Raw genomic sequence first — 19,655 nt, 5'->3', positions numbered from 1 at the left:
TAACACCGTTTATATATGTAATGTGATTATTCGTATCAGCCTCAAAATTATTATTTATTTATTCTACACTAAACACCAGCGTTGTTATTCTTTCAACCACCTCTCGTCAAACACAGTAGAACTCTATGAGGTTCACCATCACCGGTAAATTTATATTCATCGCGTGGCCAACAATCCCGTTACCTATTAACGAGACTTGGTACGCAACATTGAGTCTTGCATATAGTTTACATGGACTAGTGTGTTCTTCATATTTAGGAAACTATATTTTAAATGGGCTTAGTTTAAATTTTAAATTGTTTATTTAACATGTTTAAATAATATTGGGACTTAGTTGAATATAGCATATGTATAGCATTTGAACTGAATTCTATATAATAATAAACCAGAAGAATCGAGTTTTGGACTTATTATGTTTTGCATGATCGGGGACGATATATTGGTTAATATATTATATATCATGATTGATTTAATTATAATATATATTATTAAGCATTCTCAATTCACTCACCCACCATAAAAATTAAATACTAGGGATACCGCTTTAGCAAAGTTACTAATTAGGCGCAAACCAATATATATTATTATCTTATTTAATTTTTTTTTTTTATAAATAGATGATCAGTATGCAAAATTGTTAAATTTTATGGTAACAATAAAGTACGAATTAAGATCAATGCAGGAAAACAACTTGACAAAAACTAAGGATTTGAGTATATATGACACTGGTGATATAGATAATAAATTACCAATCAAAACTCAGGAACAGTTGGAAGAATTAGAAAATGATTTGTCTAACAATAAACATTATCGGTATCAGATGGTAAAGATTTTTAAGAATTTCATACGTGTATGAACTGTTATTAAATAAGTTATATATTTTTATTGTCATAGATTAAACGTTTATCATCTGTGGGAGGAAAGTCAATAAAAATTATGGCAAAAAGAATAATGGCTATATTATTTATACCAGAAATATTATGTGAATTTTCATATAGTGGTCGTGGTAACAAAAAACGACCATTTGAGAAATTGCTTCTAAATAAAATTATTTTTGGTAAGTTAAACTTAAATAACAATATAGTAATTTTGATTTTGTATTAATTAATTCATTTTTAGAATTTTAATTTTTTAGATTCTGTCCTTACAATCAAAAAATTTGCCAATGCTGATAACGCAGCTAATGAAATTGATCAGGTTATTAAGTACGTTCTTATTCAAACTCCATTTAAAATTAAAGATAAGGCAGGAAAATAATTTTTATAATAATCCTAAATATATTATTATAGTGTACAGAATTTCTTAATATAATAATTTCTGTATACTTATTAATACTGATATTATAATTTTAAATGAAATTTTAAAAACAATAGGTATTAGGTAAACGTTATAAATAACAATCATAATATACACTATACCTATTTGAAAGATTAATTACGTAACAAATGTATAACATAAACGTTAAATTCTTTTTTATATTAATAACTACGCTAAGTATAAAATCATTTACATAACCAGTTATTTACATTCTATTTAATTTTTACACTAATAATTTGTTTAAATATAATGTGGTTTCATATATGATTTTTTTTATGGTTATGAAGTTATATGATACACATTTATTTTGTTAATTTTATATTTTAATATTTTGCAAATTTTTTTAATATTGTATAATCACAAGATTTGTATTTCTTGCAATTTTTTTATTATTTACTTTGCTATTGTTTTAATCAATTGTAGATGTTATTCACTTTTCCATTTGTTACATTATGATAATTTAATAGTATTAATAATCATTTACATAACCAGTGATTTACATTCTATTTAATTTTTATACTTATAATATTTGTTTAAATATAATGTGGTTTCATATATTTTTTTATGGTTATGAAGTTATATGATACACTTTTATTTTTTTTATTTTACATTTTAATATTTTGCAAGTTTTTTTTAGTATTATATTATAATCACATGATTTGTATCACAGGCAATTTTTTTATTATTTACTTTGCTTGTTCTACACAAAGCATTGTCACACATAAACTGTGGATAATATTCACTTTTTCATTTGTTATATGATAAATATAGTATTTTAATTAATTTTGCAATCATCATTATTTACCTCTAGTTAAGTCTTCTCTATACCTACCTATAAGGCTATAACCTCATTATATAAATAAAACTTGTAATAATAATTCTGATTGAACTATTTATACCATTCAATTAAAGGTAAACAAACATTAAATGTATGTCATTTAATCTATATTTAATGGTTTAGTTAAGCTAGAATATAAAATATATTAAGGTTCAATTAACATAATATTTATTCAATTATACAAAGTTCAATTAATATCCAATACCAATTAAGAAATGATCATATCGAGGTCAAATAAATCTTGAAGAAATGGTTTTAACAGGTTAAATAGATATTTATTTTATGACACTCAACCAACATTGTAGATAAAGGTTCATTCGATCTATTTTTTTGGTCCAAATAAGATTTATGCGAGCTTTATTTCATCTTAAAACGATCACTACTCAATCAAAACTTAACATTCATTTAAATAACGACATTAATTAAAAGTTGGCATGTTATGTGGGATATTAGTAATTATATTTCAATATGTACCTATGAAATATACGAATACATGTTAGCTTATTCTATGTCTGATACATAAAAATAAATTAACTCCCTATTCAAACCATTCATATTGAAGCAGATACTGACTATTGAGTATACTTCATTAAAAGTTACAAGTTTACAAATCTCAAGAGTTGTTATTATTTAATATCGTCTATTTGCCATTTGGGACTTTGGTAAGCACATAATATATATGTATAATATTATATACATATATTATATTATCTGTGTTGGTAAATGTATTACAACCACACAATATTAATATTATATTTTATATTATTGTATTAAATAATATTATAGGTACCTAATAAGTTGTAGGTATCTGGTACTGATCTAATCACGAAAACCCGAACCCGGGAAACGGAACGTTAAACAACAACAAAGACGCTGATCAGCTGATTGTGTTAACGTTTACCTATGATCTGAAGTCTAAGAGACATCGCAGACTACAGACTTTATATCGGCCAATAGTTTAGTCGGGTTCTTAATCAGTACAAAGTTGTATGCAAGAGCGCACATTATAACGATTTAAAATCGGCCGATAAATAAGTTTGATGGACTACACGATTGCCTTCAAACTGAACTGTTGGTCAACTATCGGCCGACTGCTTAATCAGTATGGCGATCATTTCACGCGCGCACTCTGCCGATTTTTAGTCTGCCGACTCGGCCGATTCGCCAGAGCTTTGGAGAGGGAAGGTAGTACGTTGTCGCACGATGTCGATGCTCGTGGAAACGTCTATCGAAAATTTGATAGAAGAAATTGAAAAGAGACCAGCACTATATAAAAAACAACTTAAAGAGTACTCTGATATAAATCTAAAGAAAAAGCTATGGGAAGAAGTGTGTGAAGTAGTTATTCCCGATTGGAATGAGCTTGGTGCCCAGGAAAAAACAAAACAAGGTAAGAGCAATGGCATGAGTGCCATCAATCAAATTCATTATCAAATGAAAAATAATAATCTACTAATAATGTTCTAAAATTATAATTATAATTACGTATAAGTATAATAATAGTATAATAGATATAAATATACGTACAATAGATACCAAATTTTGTTAAGTATAAATATATTAAACGCGTTTTTTAAAAATAACTACCTACTACTTATATCAAAGTTTCCACGACACAGCGTTGCGATAACGATGTCGCAGTGATTATTTTTATGTTATTAATTTTAATCTAGTTTTAACAAATAATACAACATCGGCTTACATTTAAAATTATAAGAGTATACACTATAGTAGAATTAGATAATGTATAGTTTTATTTATTAGTTATTACACTTTGTCATATTGACATGAAATGGCGCCTTCTGGAGAAATAAAATATGAAGACATGTACTGTCGCACACTGTCCATATTATTTCTCCCACGGTTGTTTTCATTAATTATCGATAAGTTATCCATGGGACAATTGTAGAGAGTATCTGTAAATTTTACTCCATCTTTGATACGTACATAATTATGAAGAACACAGCAGGCTTTTATAATACGAACACAAAAATCGATATTCACATCAATTGGGCGGTGAAATATACGCCATTTGTTTGCAAGAATCCCAAATGTACACTCAACCACACGACGAGCTCTTGTATGTCTATAGTTAAAAATTCGCTTGGTATAGTTTAAATTTCTTTTTGCATAAGGTCTTAAAATGTGATTTCCAAGTCCAAACGCTTCATCACCAACGACAGAGAATGGAATGACATTTCCGTCATCATCATTTGGCAAATGCCTCCCGGAGGGAATATTAAGCTGGTTTTCAGAAAGCCGTTTTCCCATTTCAGATGTTTTAAATATTTCTGAATCACTAGCTGTTCCATAAGAACCAACATCTATGTAAACAAATTTATAATCTGCATCTGTCCAAGCCATTAAAACGCAAGAGAAGAATTTTTTGTAATTAAAATATGATGTTCCGGAATGTTCTGGTTGTATCATCCTAATATGCTTGCCATCTATCGCTCCAATGATATTGGGAAAGTTTGTGCGAGTATAAAATTGGTCAGCAATTTTAATCCAGTCATCTTCTTGTTTGATTGCCATAAATAACGGTTGAAGTATGTTCCATATTTGCTCACATGTAGATTTAGTTATATCTCGTATTGTAGAAGCTCCCATTAGATACTCAAAAGACAACGAGTTGAAACTAGCTCCGGTAGCCAAATATCTGGAAAGAATTAATTATAATTAAATATTTATTATATCATTGAATTCAAATTTAATAGTTCCATTACAATAACTAACTACTGTACAGCAGAGCGACATCCACTTACTTACCCGCTTTTTTGTATTTCAAATACTTTCAAATACTTTTTGATCAAAGCATTATAGATATAAGTTATAAGTTAAAATATTGACAAAATACGTAATATAATGACGAAAATTTGCAAATCATTTTGTGTTAAATTCATAAAAATTTTTTTACTTTTAAATCTAAGTTTTCAAAATGTAATACAAGATTCCTCATAAGTTTGTCTACCTTTATAATAAAAATGTCTACAAGAAATTCACATTAAATTTTAAGTTCAAAATTTGACAAAATTTGTCTAAAGTATCTCGAACATTATTATCAATCATCAGAATTAAAAAATTATAAATTATTCAGTTTTTATAACTGAGGATTGAAAATTTAAAACAAAGATCCTCATAAATAGTTCATACTGTAACCAAAAAATTTAATAAATTAATAAATTCAGTTTTTTTTTACAGATATTTTATATTCAATTGTAGACTAAATTACATATTAAAACCAATAATAACGATTTTGGTTAATTTGTTATATTTTATACACACAATGAAATTTTCAAATGTAATTTTTTTGGTCAATATATATTGTACTTATAATTATATTTTCATTATTATTATTCAGGTCATGAAGTGCAAAAAAAATGGGCTAATTTACGAACTTGTTTTCGTAGAGAATTAAACGCCCAAAAAAACACAAAATCAGGACAAGCTGCAACCAAGAGGCGTAAATATGTGTATTTTGAAAAATTATTATTTTTACTTCCTTGTATGGAAAATCGGCGAACAGAAGGTAACCTGGAACCAAATGATTCTCATGAAGACGAAGACGACAACGATAATAACGACACTGGCCCTACCACTTCAACACCTATTCCTAATCGGAAAAAGAGGACTATAAATGTATCGAAACCAGACGAGTTGGACGAAGCATTAATAAAAGCATTAAATCAGCCGGTTGATGAAGATACAAATTTTGCTTTATCTCTTGTCCCATCACTCCAGAAATTAAACGCAGAAGAAAAACTCGATGCTAAAATTGGTATTCTTAACATTTTTAAACAAATAACACTAGCAAGGCGTTTTGAGACAAGTTCTCAATCAACAAGTAGCTACAATGTCTTACAGCGACCGTTGTCTTATCCTGTATATCATCCAGGGAGTAACATCATGCCACCACCACAACTATCTCAGCATTCAAATTATACGTCCAGTTTTACCACACCACACAGTTTGCCTACGTTTCAAGATATTCAAAATACTCCATCGTCAGAAAATTCTAATGATACAGTTCGTTCTCATTTTTCTAATTTTTCAGATGATACGGAAATATATGACTTATGAACATTGTAATAATATTATATATATATTATTTTATTTTTTTTCAATATACTTAGTTTTGCGGTTTTAACTTTAATAAAATAATAAAAGAGAATTAATAATTTTTGTGGTTTATCTTACCGTATCGTAACACTCAATCTTTCTTCCACAGGTATAGAGAGTCTTAACTGTGTATTCTCCTTCGCTATTGCTGGTCCAATTAATTTGACGAGTTCATTGAAGCTTGTTATGCTCATACGATAGTAGCCAAAAAACTTTTCTGGGAAATTCAATAATTTGGAATGCAATGTATGAAATTTTCCATGCAATAATCTACTACTATAGATTGGATGCACCCAATATTCTCTGTTTCTCTTCTTCATTCTCTTCATAATCCGTCTTCGTTGTATTAACGCAATAATAACATTTCTTGACAACATTTTTAAACGAAAGGTATACTAAACATCGACTACTATCGTCAGCAGAATTCAGTACAACTAGAAAAATCTTTCCAGAGCAGTCGGCCGACTAGCCAAGCTAGTTTGCGTACTCACCACCAACCAAACTGTTTAGTTGGCCCAATATGCGCGATAGTAGCCCAACCCGACTAAACTATCGGCCGATATAAAGTATGTAGTCTGCGATGTCTCTAAACCTAGGAAACGAGCTAATAACCGACTTGATGTTACAACCTTGTTTACCCGTATTCGTAAACGGTACTGCCATATAGGTGGGGTACGGGACGCGAGGTCGGCTACTCGGCTCGTTTACTTTTATAGTTTTCTGTCATCGTCATGGGTGTCATGGCGTCATAGAACATTTTGTTGTTAAACCTTAACGGCTTATTGCTCAACGTGTTTTCTTAACCTGCTTCGATAATCGACGCCAGTGAATCACGGTTCAATATTATCACGTACCTGCTCTATAAATTGTTATTCGTGTACTCACATTGTTAATTGTTATAATAGTACGTACTGATGTCGGTAATTTGGAATTCAATGCAATTTATTTTAATATAATCGTTTGATTGACATTTACTTTTGTTTACAATATTCAATATGACGTGGTCGGTTATTCACTTCTTTAAAGATAATGGAGTAGATGTTGTACCTAGCACATGGTTTAAAGATGATACATGTGCTTGGCCTAAGACCCATGTGAAACGTTTTATTAAAAACCAATGTATACCAAATACTACAATATTATATGTCTACAAATATTTGTAAGCTTATATTTTTTTTACAAAATAATAACTACATTTTATAATAATATAACCTATAATTATTTTGATATACATTTTAGAATCGTTTCTTGTTGCTCGAACGAAATGCAAAAAATAATTGATCACTTCGGATTTATCATCTTCTGAAGATGATAATTATTCTAAAATAAAAAATACAAATAATGGAAAAAAATCAAAATCTGGTAATAATTGCAGTAATAACAAAAAAACGGTATATGGCGCCGACAAATCAGGTAAGATGATTATATTATGTAGAGTATACCTTCTTTAATAATTTAATTAATATTGGAAAAAAATATTTTATTATTAATAGTACTTTATACAATTATTAACTTATGTTTATAAAATGTGTATTATTTTTATTTTATTTTTGTAGACATTGAAACTGATGCGATGACAATAATTATGAATTACCAGCTTATGATTCTGGTAAGTAAATATATAATTATAATGACTATACCTACCTAAAATGTATTGTACTTCAAAATTGATAAAAATCTTTATTGTAGGTGATAATAATTCCAGTACCTACAAATAACATTAATTCTCTGTCTAAGAAATGTAAGTTTTCAATGATTTATTAATATAGTATATTTAATTTTATGTTCTCTATATTCATTTCTAATGACTCATATTTTTTTACAGCTTGTGTTGATGATATGCTCATTAGTCCATCAAAAAATATACGAACATTCGTCAAATCACCATCAAAAACTCCAGTTTTTGAATCTAGTATGTACCTACCTATAATATATTATATATCGATGGTGTTTTGTCAAAAGGGCGTATACCACATAATTGAAATTGTTTAGGACGAGCAAAATAGTGTTTTTAAAGATTATACCGTTAAAATAGGTTGATCTCGGTTATATCTTCATATAGAAGACATGTTGATAATTTGATAAAACATATCATTCAAATGCTTAAACATAATATGTGAATTATAGTTATCATCATTCAAAGTGATAGTAGTCGTGGTATGCGCCCTTTTACAACATAGATTTTCGAACGCCTGTACTTTAAAGATGTATACATGTGGTACACGCCCTTTATACTAGTTTAATATTTTGAACTTCTTATTGTCAAAAGTTATTTTGTGTGGTATTCGCCCTTTTAGCATTACAGATTTTCTGAAAGCCTCTGTACAACTAGTAGTAATCATTGTTTTTATTATACCTACCTAACAATAATAGTTAATAATAATAATAATAATATTATTATTTGTATTATAATTGAAAATGTTTGGAAAGCAAACATGTTATTATAAAACACAAAAATATATTGTTAAAAAATCAAAGAAATTTATATACCTATAAACAACAAAGTAAAAAACAGTTAATATTTAAAAAAAAAAATAAGTATAATATTGTAAAAACAAGAAATATAATATTATTACAAATTAAAAAAAATAAATCATAACTATTAAAATACATCATGATACAAAATCCTGTAAACTTATTATCAAACTAAAAGCATTTTCTTTTGCTATTATTATTATAAAAAGAACAAATATATTATTTTATCACAAATTAAAATAATTAACTCATAATACAATTTAGATTTAAAATGTATTAGGTAACTAAATTTAAAATCCATTATAGTTTTACATCTACTCATCTTCATCAGTTTCTGGAAGATTATCTCTTATTGCTGATTTATATGGTAGATTTAAATATTCTTGTTGGTAACATATAGGAATAACATTTTTGGTGCATAAATTACTTAAGTCCTTGTATTTTTCTCGATTTAAAGGCAATTTATTCGTGTATAGTTGTTTTGGACTAGCTAATAAAGTTAAATCAGATGATCTTAATTGTTTGTTTGCTTCCAAGTCAATAATATTATAAATCTGATTTTCAAATGAATAACTAAATTTAATTTTGTTTGGATTATCTTGTACCAAAATAATACTTCTTATTGCTTTGAATTTTACTTGACAATCATTAGTATCCTTCATTTTTGGTTTATTAAAAATTGAATTGCACACAGAAGTCCAATCTAAAAAGTCAGTATGGCTTAAAACAATTGTTGTGTAGGGACCAGCATTTATTCTAGAGTTTCTAATTACTGTTGCCCACTCAGAAGGGGCCCATATAATTTTTTTTTTAATGTTTTTCTCAATGCATGCACGTATTGAGTCTACTGGCATATAGGTATGACCAGGAAGTAAATAATTTATAGTAATAGTTTTGATATTGTTTGAACATCTTGCAAGAAAATAATGTAGCATTGAAATCATTTTGTGGTTTTTATTTTGCCCAGGACAACTGTCACAGTACAAAGCTATGTCCTGAATAATAGGACTTCTCTCATCAACAGATTTCAAATATGAAAATATAATACTGCTTATTTCATTCGATCCCCTAAGACCATCAACCTCTGACCACAAATAACAAAATCCTGCTTTTGAGTTACTTTCATATACACTTAAATTATAGTAAGCTAATTTTCTAGAGTAATATAATAACATACTATTACCAGCAGGTGTATTCAATACTTTTTGGAGATCAAAGCTGCAACATAGAAATCCATGTTTTCCACTTCTTTCTTGATCGCTTTTAAATATATCATAGGTATATTGCTTTTCTTTTAGATGATTTTTTTGTATCATATTTTCATCTTCGGTTAAATTTTCTCTGTTATTGTAAGCTTCACAGTTGGTGCATTTGTCTTTTTTAGGAACATGTATACCAATATTATATTGATCCCTCCATAGTTTTTGAAATATTGCACTTGAAACTGTTGTTATGTTATTGTTTAGTTTACAATCTTCAACATAGATTCTATAAACATTTGCTAAACTCTGAAATTCACTGCCAATGTATTTTTTAGTCGAGGAACTCCTACAATAGTGGGAAGGTACAGCTGGTAGTTTATTTATAAATGTCTTAACACTTTTTATAACTTCTTCAGAGGTTTTGTTAAGTGCTGATTTTTTACCTCTGTCGTCAGTCTTCGATAAACTTATACCAACTTTATTGTCCCTTGTAAATCTTTATAACTTTTCAGTTATATTCAATGTGTTTAATAAAAACTTTCTGCAAACAACTTTAGTAGTATCATTAAAAGAAAAACAATATTTGTACATATTAAAACGGTTATTTTCATGAGTAGTATACTGTCTCTTTGCATCATATCTTTTCATACAGCCTAGTAAGTAGTCTCGTTTCCTAGTATGCTCAAACTCTTTCCAATATCTATTTTTCCATTTTTGGTGGTATACGCCCTTTTAACAAAACACCATCGATATATAATACTATTTTATTCTAATCATGTTTTTGGGGGAATTACGTAATATACTTGTAGAATATTAGTTACTTGAATAATTTCATTATAGTTGTCCAAACTGTTTCACAAAAAAAAAATTTTAATTATATTTCCGTTTACAGTTGATGATAATTTCTGCATGGTGAAAAATGTGTCACCTTATAGAAGAAATAAACATTTTGTACTTTCTCCTAATAATTTGGCAAGAGCAGACAAAAACAAAAAGAGAAATTTATCTGAATCTCCTAGAAAAGTATATCCATCTCCTGAAATTTTTCAATCACGTATGTATACCTAATAATTAGTTCTATTAAAATGCAATTTTTCTATCATATAAAAAATTAAAAATATTTTAAATTACACTCAAAACACAGAGAAAAAAATTAAATCAGCACCTCTTATTAAGATGACTAAATACCATTGTTAGTATATATAAATAATATGATTTTAAGGCTAGTATATAATACGCTGATATATAGTCTTACAAACGTTTTACACTAATTTTTGTTTTTATAGATCTTTCACAAGAAATTTCTCCTTCTACTGTTCAGAAGTATTCACCATTAAAAACATATGGTAAAATTATTAATAGTGTTTTTCAAAATTGTACTATACCTATATAACAAGAAAAGCATTACATATTAATTTGTATTTCTAATATAGCACAAGCATCTGCGGCGAGATCTGCGGTATCCAAGCAATTATTTAGACCAGATAACTTAAGCCAACCGTTGACTACTTGTTAGTTTAAAAATATAATATAATTATAATATATAATTATAACTGTTCAATAATTACAATTTACTAGGATTATGTTACCTACTTACTTATTGTATTTTCTTATATTATGTTGCAGTATTAGAAAATAAACAAAAAACGCCTCCAAAACCAAATAAATAAAAAAATTCTTCAGGTATGTAAAAATAGTAACCTTCTAATGTTTTATTTTTAAATGTTTTAATTATGATGTATAATATATAATTTCAGAAGATCAATTTAAGGAACTCATTTTATACAATCTTTTAGTATTGAAACACAGCATTAGAAACATCAATGAAAAATTGACATTGGTTGTCGAAGGGCAGATTTCACACAATTATAATGTTGAATCTAATGATCTTACATTAGAATATTCTAATTTGGACTGCTTATTACCAATTGATGAAGAAGATACATTAGACAATATAAAAGAACAGATAAGAAATACCATGCATCATTGGTAAGTAATTTCATTTATAATTTATTGGACTTCATAAAATATAGACAATTTTTTTCTTAAATTAATGGTTTTTGAAACAATGTTTCAAGTCAATTATTTAGACTAAATCGATTACAAATGTATTTTAATGTTAACAAAACGTATAACAACTATATACCTATTGTGAAACATATTTTCATTATGCATTCATGCCTAGTTTTAATTATGATAAATCATTTTTATGTAATTAAATACTCGTTAAATAAATCTGTACCACAGAAGTCATGTAACGCAAGTCACAAAAATGACATTTTTACTGGAGAGACAATACAAATATGTTTGTATTGCAATGCACTTACAATTGTATATTTCAAAAATATTATTTCGCTTTACTTTTCTTATGTATCACTCTAGACATATGTTTCTATACTTCTATCATAGTTTAGGACTTAAGTTAATATACTTCTTACTATCTATACATTTATTGTTAATTGGACTTACGTTAAAATACAATTAAACAGATCACAGAAAGAATATTCCAACAATAGAACTGACTCAATATTTGAAAAAATGGACTTGTGTTAGTTGACTTCTGTGTTACAGAAATATGTATAGCTTTTATTTATTGAATGATTTTAAAGGTTAAAATTAAAAGTTTTTACTAAAGAATAAAATGATTTGACTTAGTAACATTAAATACATATTACATTAAATCTATATATTTTTTATCAAATTCAAATTATTAAATGGTTATTAATATCTTATTATTCCTATTCTACATTATTTTAGTAGGTCCTTAACTTAGGTAACATGTAAATATATTTTTACTATAGATATAATCACTATATTATAATAATATACATACTTATAGTACTACCTATATGGAATGTTTAATATTTTATGACATTAAACTTTATTTCTTTATTTTTTTTTTTATTTTTTTTTTTTATTTTTTTATTTTTGTGTCTGTGTACACGATAAGTAGTCGAAATAATGCTTCGATTTTCGACTTCAGTATCTTGTTCGATGGGAAAGTGAATATCGTTGGTGCATTGGGGAGGTCAAAATTTTAATTTCCCAGTAGTTTTCAAAAGCGATGTGAAAAACAAAAGAAAAATTAAGGAAAAACGGGAATTTTTACGCAAAATCGATTTTTAACAAAATCGATTTTGGTTATTGGTGTAACTCTAAAACAAATGACCGTAGATGCATGAAATTTTCACTGGTTGTTTATATTTGCATTTTCTATACACAATACAATTTTGAAAATAATTTGACTTTTTTTGAACTGTTTACGGACATTGTCAGTTTTCAGTTTTTTTAAATTTTTTTTCTATAAATATCAATAAAATTTTATTTGTTGGGTAAAAAAGCTTGAAAATTTAATAGAAGGCTCCTAGGTTATTGTTTCAAAGGCAGATGAAAAAAATTAAAAATCCTTAGTCACAGTTTTTTTTTATACACGTTTAAAGTTCAAATCTTGAAAAAATACGGAAAAATCACGAAAATTTGCAAATTATTTTGAGTTAGAAATTCATAAAAAATTTTCTTTTTAAATCTAAGATTTTAAAATCTAATACAAGATTCCTCATAAGTTTGTCTAACTTTATCAAAAAAAAAATTTCTACAAGAAAGTCAAATTAAATTTTTATGAGCGTTTTAAATTCATATTTTTACAACATTAGATATTCACTCGATTTCTCATGTACCGATTTCCTTATTTTCTTGTAATTCAAAAACGAATAACTGTAGATACATGAAAATTTCACTGAATGTTTATATTAGCATTTCCTATACACCATACAATTTTGAAAATATTTTGACACTTTTTGAGCTGTTTACGGGCATTTTCAGTTTTCAATTTTTTTAGTTTTTTTTTCTATAAATATCAATAAAGTTTTATCTGTTGGGCCAAAAAGTGTAAAAATTTAATACAAGACTCCTGATATATTTTTACAATAGCAGTTGAAAAATATTGAAAATACATAGGCACAGTTTTTTTTTATAAGCATTTAAAGATCAAATTTGGACAGAATTTATCAAAATCTCGAAAATTATCAACCATTGTAATTAATAAATTATAAAATGTTCAGTTTTTATAGCTAAGGATTGAAAATTTAAAACAAGATTCCATGTAAATAGATAATTCGGTTACCAAAAAATCTAAAAAATACACAAGCACAGTTTATTTGTATAGTCATTTTAAGTTCAAATTTGGACGAAATTACATAAAAACCTAGAATAACTATTTTAGTTATTTTGTTGTGATTGTATAATATTATTCGTGGGCACTTGAAACTTCTAATTTGTAATATTTTCATCGATATATTATGATGATAGTATCACGGTTTGTTGTTGATGTATAACGCGTTATATGTACCTAATGGATATTGTGATATGATTAATTTGGAATTTATTATAGGTCAATTTTTTTTTTAATACCATAGATAAGTGTATAATATGTCTTATACCTAGACTGACATATCGTCTCCACTCAGAATCGTTTTTCTTATACAATGATATATCATTGAATTCAAATTTAATACCATCCATTATACAGTGACCCACTTGTAACCTACAGTACAGCAGAGCGACATCCACTTGCCCACCTTTTTTTATTTTATTGTAATTAAAAAACGAATGACTGTAGATACTTGAAAATTTCACTGAATGTTTATATTAGCATTTTCTATACACTATAAAATGTTGAAAATATTTTGACTCTTTTTGAGCTGTTTACGGACATTGTCAGTTTTCAATTTTTTTAGTTTTTTTTTCTATAAATATCAATAAATTTTTATCTGTTGGGCCAAAAAGTGTAAAAATTTAATACAAGACTCCTGATATATCGTTTTAATAGCAGTTGAAAAATATTAAAAATACATTTGCACAATTTTTTTTTATAAGCATTTAAAGTTCAAATTTTGACAACATTTATCAAATTTATAATTTATTAATTATTTTGTGGTTAAAAATTTATAAAATGTTTAACTTTTATGGCTAAGGATTGAAAATTTAAAACAAGGCTCCACGTTAATAGGTTATATATAAATTACTTTATTCACAATAATATCATCAAATATACTTGGTAATATCATAGGGTGACTGACCGTTTTCGCTCAGAATCGTTTTTCTTATACAATGATATTATATCATTGAATTCAAATTTAACACCATCCATTACAGTGACCCACTTGTAACCTACCGTACAGCAGAGCGACATCCACTTATCCACCTTTTTTTTTGTTTATTACATTTTAGACTAAACAGTTAGCTGGACTTGGCGGAAAAAGTATCAAAGTCATGGTCAAAAGAATCATGGGATATTTGTTCACTGACAACATCTTAGCCTTCTATTATTTTAATGGCAGAGCAAATAAAAAAAAATGTTTTGCAAATCTATCAATTTCAAAAGTTATAGGTATTTAGTAAGTTATATATGTTGTAAATATATTATTTATTTTTACGTAATATGCACTCATAAATTCTTCTATTACTTCTCTTTGTCTATTATATTATAATATTATGAATAACTGGTAGTATATAATATAACTAAGAATTTGTTTTACTCTTAATGTCTTATATAACAGCTACCTTTTTAAATTAATAACTTTCATTATATATTTTAGTCAATAAGTTATTTATGGAACTTAATAATTACAAAAATTCACATACAAAATGTTTAATTCCAAAACAACTATTTTAATAATGCTATAACTATGATTTAATACTTTTTCTTTGATTCAAGCAATTTAATCCTATATATTTGATATATTATATTATCTAAAATAATAATTATACATATAAATGTAATATATGCCGGTCTATATGAGTTTAATGGATGGAATATGAATATGTGTTTAATATATTATAATAATATGCCTTCTACCATTAAAATGCAATTATTAATTTTTGTTTTTATAATTATTATTGTTATTTGTTTTATTGTCCAGATGCTGTTAAATCAATTAAACGATTGAATAATGAATCATCGACCGATGAAATTGAAAAATAAATTAAGTATTATCTCATTCAAGCACCATTCAACATAAAAAAGAAAAAAGAAATGTTTCATTGAATATGAATATCATTTAATTTTGTAATTATTATGTACAATATAGTATAGCTAGGCTAGGTTTGCCTTTTAGTTATATCATATTTCAACTATATATACTATTATATTATATTCTAAATAAATGTATAGGTACATTATGTTTTACTATTATTATATTGTTATAGGGCTTAACAATATATGTTGAATATGTAATACATTAAATATTTTGAATATTTTTGAAATAATAAAGAAATTTTATGCAATTATTAAGTTTACATTTTAATTATTAAATATTCTATTAATTAATTTTATAAAAATTGCTGTAAATATTCTATTAATTAATTGTATAAAAATTGCTGTAAATATACCTATATAATTATTTTTTAGAATATTTTAGTTAAAAACCGACAATCTGCTCAATATTCAACAAACATATATCGGAGGTGAAAAAAGTTATATTGGTGTTAAAAGAATATCTATTCAATATTAAACAATATTAAGGAATGTTTAAAGAGTACTTAACGAACCTTGACGATTAAAGGTTTTTTAAACCTTAAAGTATATATACTTATTTCATATTGAGTTCCATGTCATTTCATATTTATAGTGTGTTAAATTAACATTAATTTAGTTGATATCCAATTGGTTGGCAATACTTATTCAGGGTTAAACATTGACTTGCCTACTTTGATTTTATGTTTATTTAATATTTGCATGCTATGTGGGAGCTATCTACGATCATTTGACTTAAAGTTACACCAAAAACTAAAATGGATTTTGATAAAACGTGATATTATTGGTAGGTTAAATTTCTATTTTATAATAGATCAATAGCCAATAGATTACCTATAAATCACATTTTTTTATTTAAATCCCGGTAGTCGAGTTTTGGACAAGTACCTACATAGGTAACTTATAATAATTCATATTGTAATTTAATTAGGTACCAAAAAAATATAACTTCTCAAACACTGTGTCTAGAGTAACTGGTGGGATAATGCATTCGAATAATAAAATGTCTATAAACTTGCGGACCAGTTTCGCACAGTTAAATTTGGAATGCGAACTATAACTGAAATAGATAACCAGAATAGGTACATTGCTGATCACAAAGTACCTACTTTCTGTAAAAGTACATACGATTTAATATTTATCAATAGACTGTATAGATACTTAGTATAATATAAAGTTCTATGGATTTATCATAGTAAATAATATATTTTATAATATCTATGGCAATCGTCAATTTTCGACATTCGTCGGCGACGATAAACAATTTTAATAATTTCAGTGAACAAATAAGTAATAAGCCATCGATGTAGACCGACAGTTATGAGCCGTATACATTATAATGTAAGTTTTAACACAAACTCACACATTTCGTTATGATCAGGTATTCAGGTTATTTTCATAATATATTTTGATACTTTCAAGTTTCAGTTCAGAGCGAGATGAAGATGGATAAAGATAGTTTCTTCGGCGGCGGCGGCACTCTAGCTAGGTTTCACCGGAAGAGTCGATGCTTACGCGTAAGTTTGTTTTCATATTATTACTATTTTACATTTACTTTTTAGGCTTAAATTAAATATTTATTGCCACGGACAATCTGTTAACTGGGTTACGTAGAAGCATTTATAAGTTTAATCCCAAAAGCGCAATGTATAAAATACGCGAGACCGTCTTCGTAAAAATAATTAAAAAACATTTTATGAAAGGAACAAGATAACTACTTATATTTAAGTTTTAATTATTATTAACAAACAAATACAAATAATAGATATTTTAATAGCTTTTTACTATTAACATATTCAGTGTAAATATAGTTTCTGATCGACTTACCTATAAATAAGTATCTTCTATAAAATAATTATTCATATCAAATAATCCTAACAATTTAATGCAAGGATTCTCATAAATTGATCTTACAGCAGCCTTAAAACACCAAAAATATATTTACACAGACCACAAGAAAAAATAATTGAAAATATTAAAAAAATAAAGAACACATCATTATAAAATTAATACAGTCATCGATCCGCTCAGAATCTTAAATTATATACTTAGAGTTTTAGAAATCTAGTTGGTATTATGGTATTTGATGAATTTACTGTATACGTTTATGGCTTTATGTTAACTCTAAAATCCAGTCATCACATTTTTATTTAATAATTCATAAAATACAATATACTTTTATAAAAAAATTCTTGTGCTTCTGATATCTATTCACCATGGTGCACCTTAATCAATAATTAAATTGATAAACTAAAATAATAATTTAAATAATACCTATATCATATTATTATAATTCAAATTCAAAATTTAAAACCAATTTTGTTTTATTGTCATATCAAATTTCAATAAACAAATTGGTCCTTAACACGGAACTCTTTGATATAAAAAGTCGCATTATATAATATCCGTGGATTCATCATATTGGCGTACCTAGTATAATATCAATATCATTTTATTTATTTATCTATAGCAAATCTCAAAATCGTTGCAGGAGACACAGTCGATTAAAAATTCTAAAATTTCAATAAGCAAAGAAAACATGAGCAAAAAACTTACTGCGTTTCATGCAATTTTATTTTTCATAAATTACAATATTCTAAGTTCTGTAATCTGGAGCGTTTCCTCATGGGCGTCGCAGTTCACACACGTCACGGATTCCGCCAAAAGAGTCGATAATTAAAGTAAGTTTGTTTTTATATTCTTTTGTGGCTTAAATTTACTTTTAAGACTTAAAATAAATATTTAATGTCACGAAAAATGTGCTATCCAAGTGTTGTATGCACATATTTTAGTTCCGAACCAGAAATGTATAAAATACGCAAGATATAAACGTCGTCGTCGTTTTTCCAGTCCCTGTTCGTAGAATAATTATAATTAATAGGAGCTTACCTATATAAGGTACTTAATATATATATGTTTTGGTTTAATTTATAGAAATATATGTTATAGCTTATAACTGATAATAGTCATAAACTCATAAGATACAATTTTAATTAATAACTGGTAATTTTTTGTTCCAAATACAACGTTATTATAAGTTATAGGTAACTATTAATTTAGTGTCACATACTTAACTTCTATTGTTCACCTAATATCTATATATTCTAAATCATAGGGATTAGGGACGTATAACCAAGTACACATAAAAGTAATATTCACGGAATGGTCAACTGCAGCCTATCCTGACGTGTGCGCACTTATGAATAATGCATCTACTCATATACTCGTATACTCGTAATATACCTATATATAAATAGTGTAATACTACATACACGAATCTGTTACCTTTTATGTCCCTAAAAGTTAAACAGTTATTATTAAATTTATTTATTTTTTACATATAGGTAGGTTAGACTCAAATTAAATTAAGACTCTAATTAAAATCACATTTATTTAAATTTTTTCGAACACAATGCTTCAAAAATTATTAATTTATATATAATTTATTGGTATAGTATTAAAATAATTAATGAAATAGAACAAACACACCTACTATAATTATTAGTAATAATAACATATCCATGGATAAATTATTAAAATACAAAACGAACAAACGAAAAACGATTCTGAGCAAAGATATCGTTAACTAATAACTTATACTGAGATTAAAGTAATTTCTTTTACTATTAGGCATTAGTACCTACAATATAGTAGGTTAAAGTCATTTTTG

At 26.6% G+C, this 19,655-nt stretch overlaps 2 protein-coding genes across 5 annotated transcripts; both read left to right on the top strand.

Annotated features, from left to right (window-relative positions):
• The first annotated feature begins 125 nt into the window (after window positions 1-125).
• Window positions 126-1,394, top strand: LOC132940571 (uncharacterized). The gene is made up of 4 exons (XM_061008302.1): window positions 126-144; window positions 618-823; window positions 895-1,057; window positions 1,136-1,394. The coding sequence occupies exons 1-4, from the start codon at window positions 126-128 to the stop codon at window positions 1,255-1,257; spliced, it is 510 nt and encodes a 169-aa protein (XP_060864285.1). The 3' UTR covers window positions 1,258-1,394.
• Window positions 1,395-6,960: 5,566 nt separating this feature from the next.
• LOC132941196 (uncharacterized) lies at window positions 6,961-16,216 on the top strand. Of its 4 annotated transcripts, none has more exons than XM_061009139.1 (12): window positions 6,961-7,433; window positions 7,514-7,687; window positions 7,831-7,883; window positions 7,980-8,015; window positions 8,100-8,190; window positions 10,844-11,005; window positions 11,238-11,297; window positions 11,385-11,462; window positions 11,578-11,634; window positions 11,709-11,940; window positions 15,181-15,347; window positions 15,873-16,216. In XM_061009139.1, exons 3-9 carry the CDS (start codon window positions 7,848-7,850, stop codon window positions 11,619-11,621), a joined length of 507 nt encoding a protein of 168 aa, XP_060865122.1. In that variant the 5' UTR covers window positions 6,961-7,433; window positions 7,514-7,687; window positions 7,831-7,847; the 3' UTR covers window positions 11,622-11,634; window positions 11,709-11,940; window positions 15,181-15,347; window positions 15,873-16,216. The 4 variants fall into 4 exon arrangements, with proteins under 4 accessions (XP_060865122.1, XP_060865121.1, XP_060865120.1 ...); XM_061009138.1 differs by having other exon boundaries at window positions 7,964-8,015; window positions 8,100-8,186; window positions 11,712-11,940; window positions 15,873-16,214; XM_061009137.1 differs by having other exon boundaries at window positions 7,964-8,015; window positions 8,100-8,186; window positions 15,181-15,340; window positions 15,873-16,213.
• The last annotated feature ends 3,439 nt before the right edge of the window (window positions 16,217-19,655 follow it).

This window comes from Metopolophium dirhodum, chromosome 3, assembly GCF_019925205.1.
Source record: "Metopolophium dirhodum isolate CAU chromosome 3, ASM1992520v1, whole genome shotgun sequence".
In the NCBI taxonomy this organism is placed as follows: Eukaryota; Metazoa; Arthropoda; class Insecta; order Hemiptera; family Aphididae; genus Metopolophium; species Metopolophium dirhodum.
Note: the sequence above shows the minus strand (reverse complement) of the source record. Positions and strands in the feature narration are given on the sequence as shown.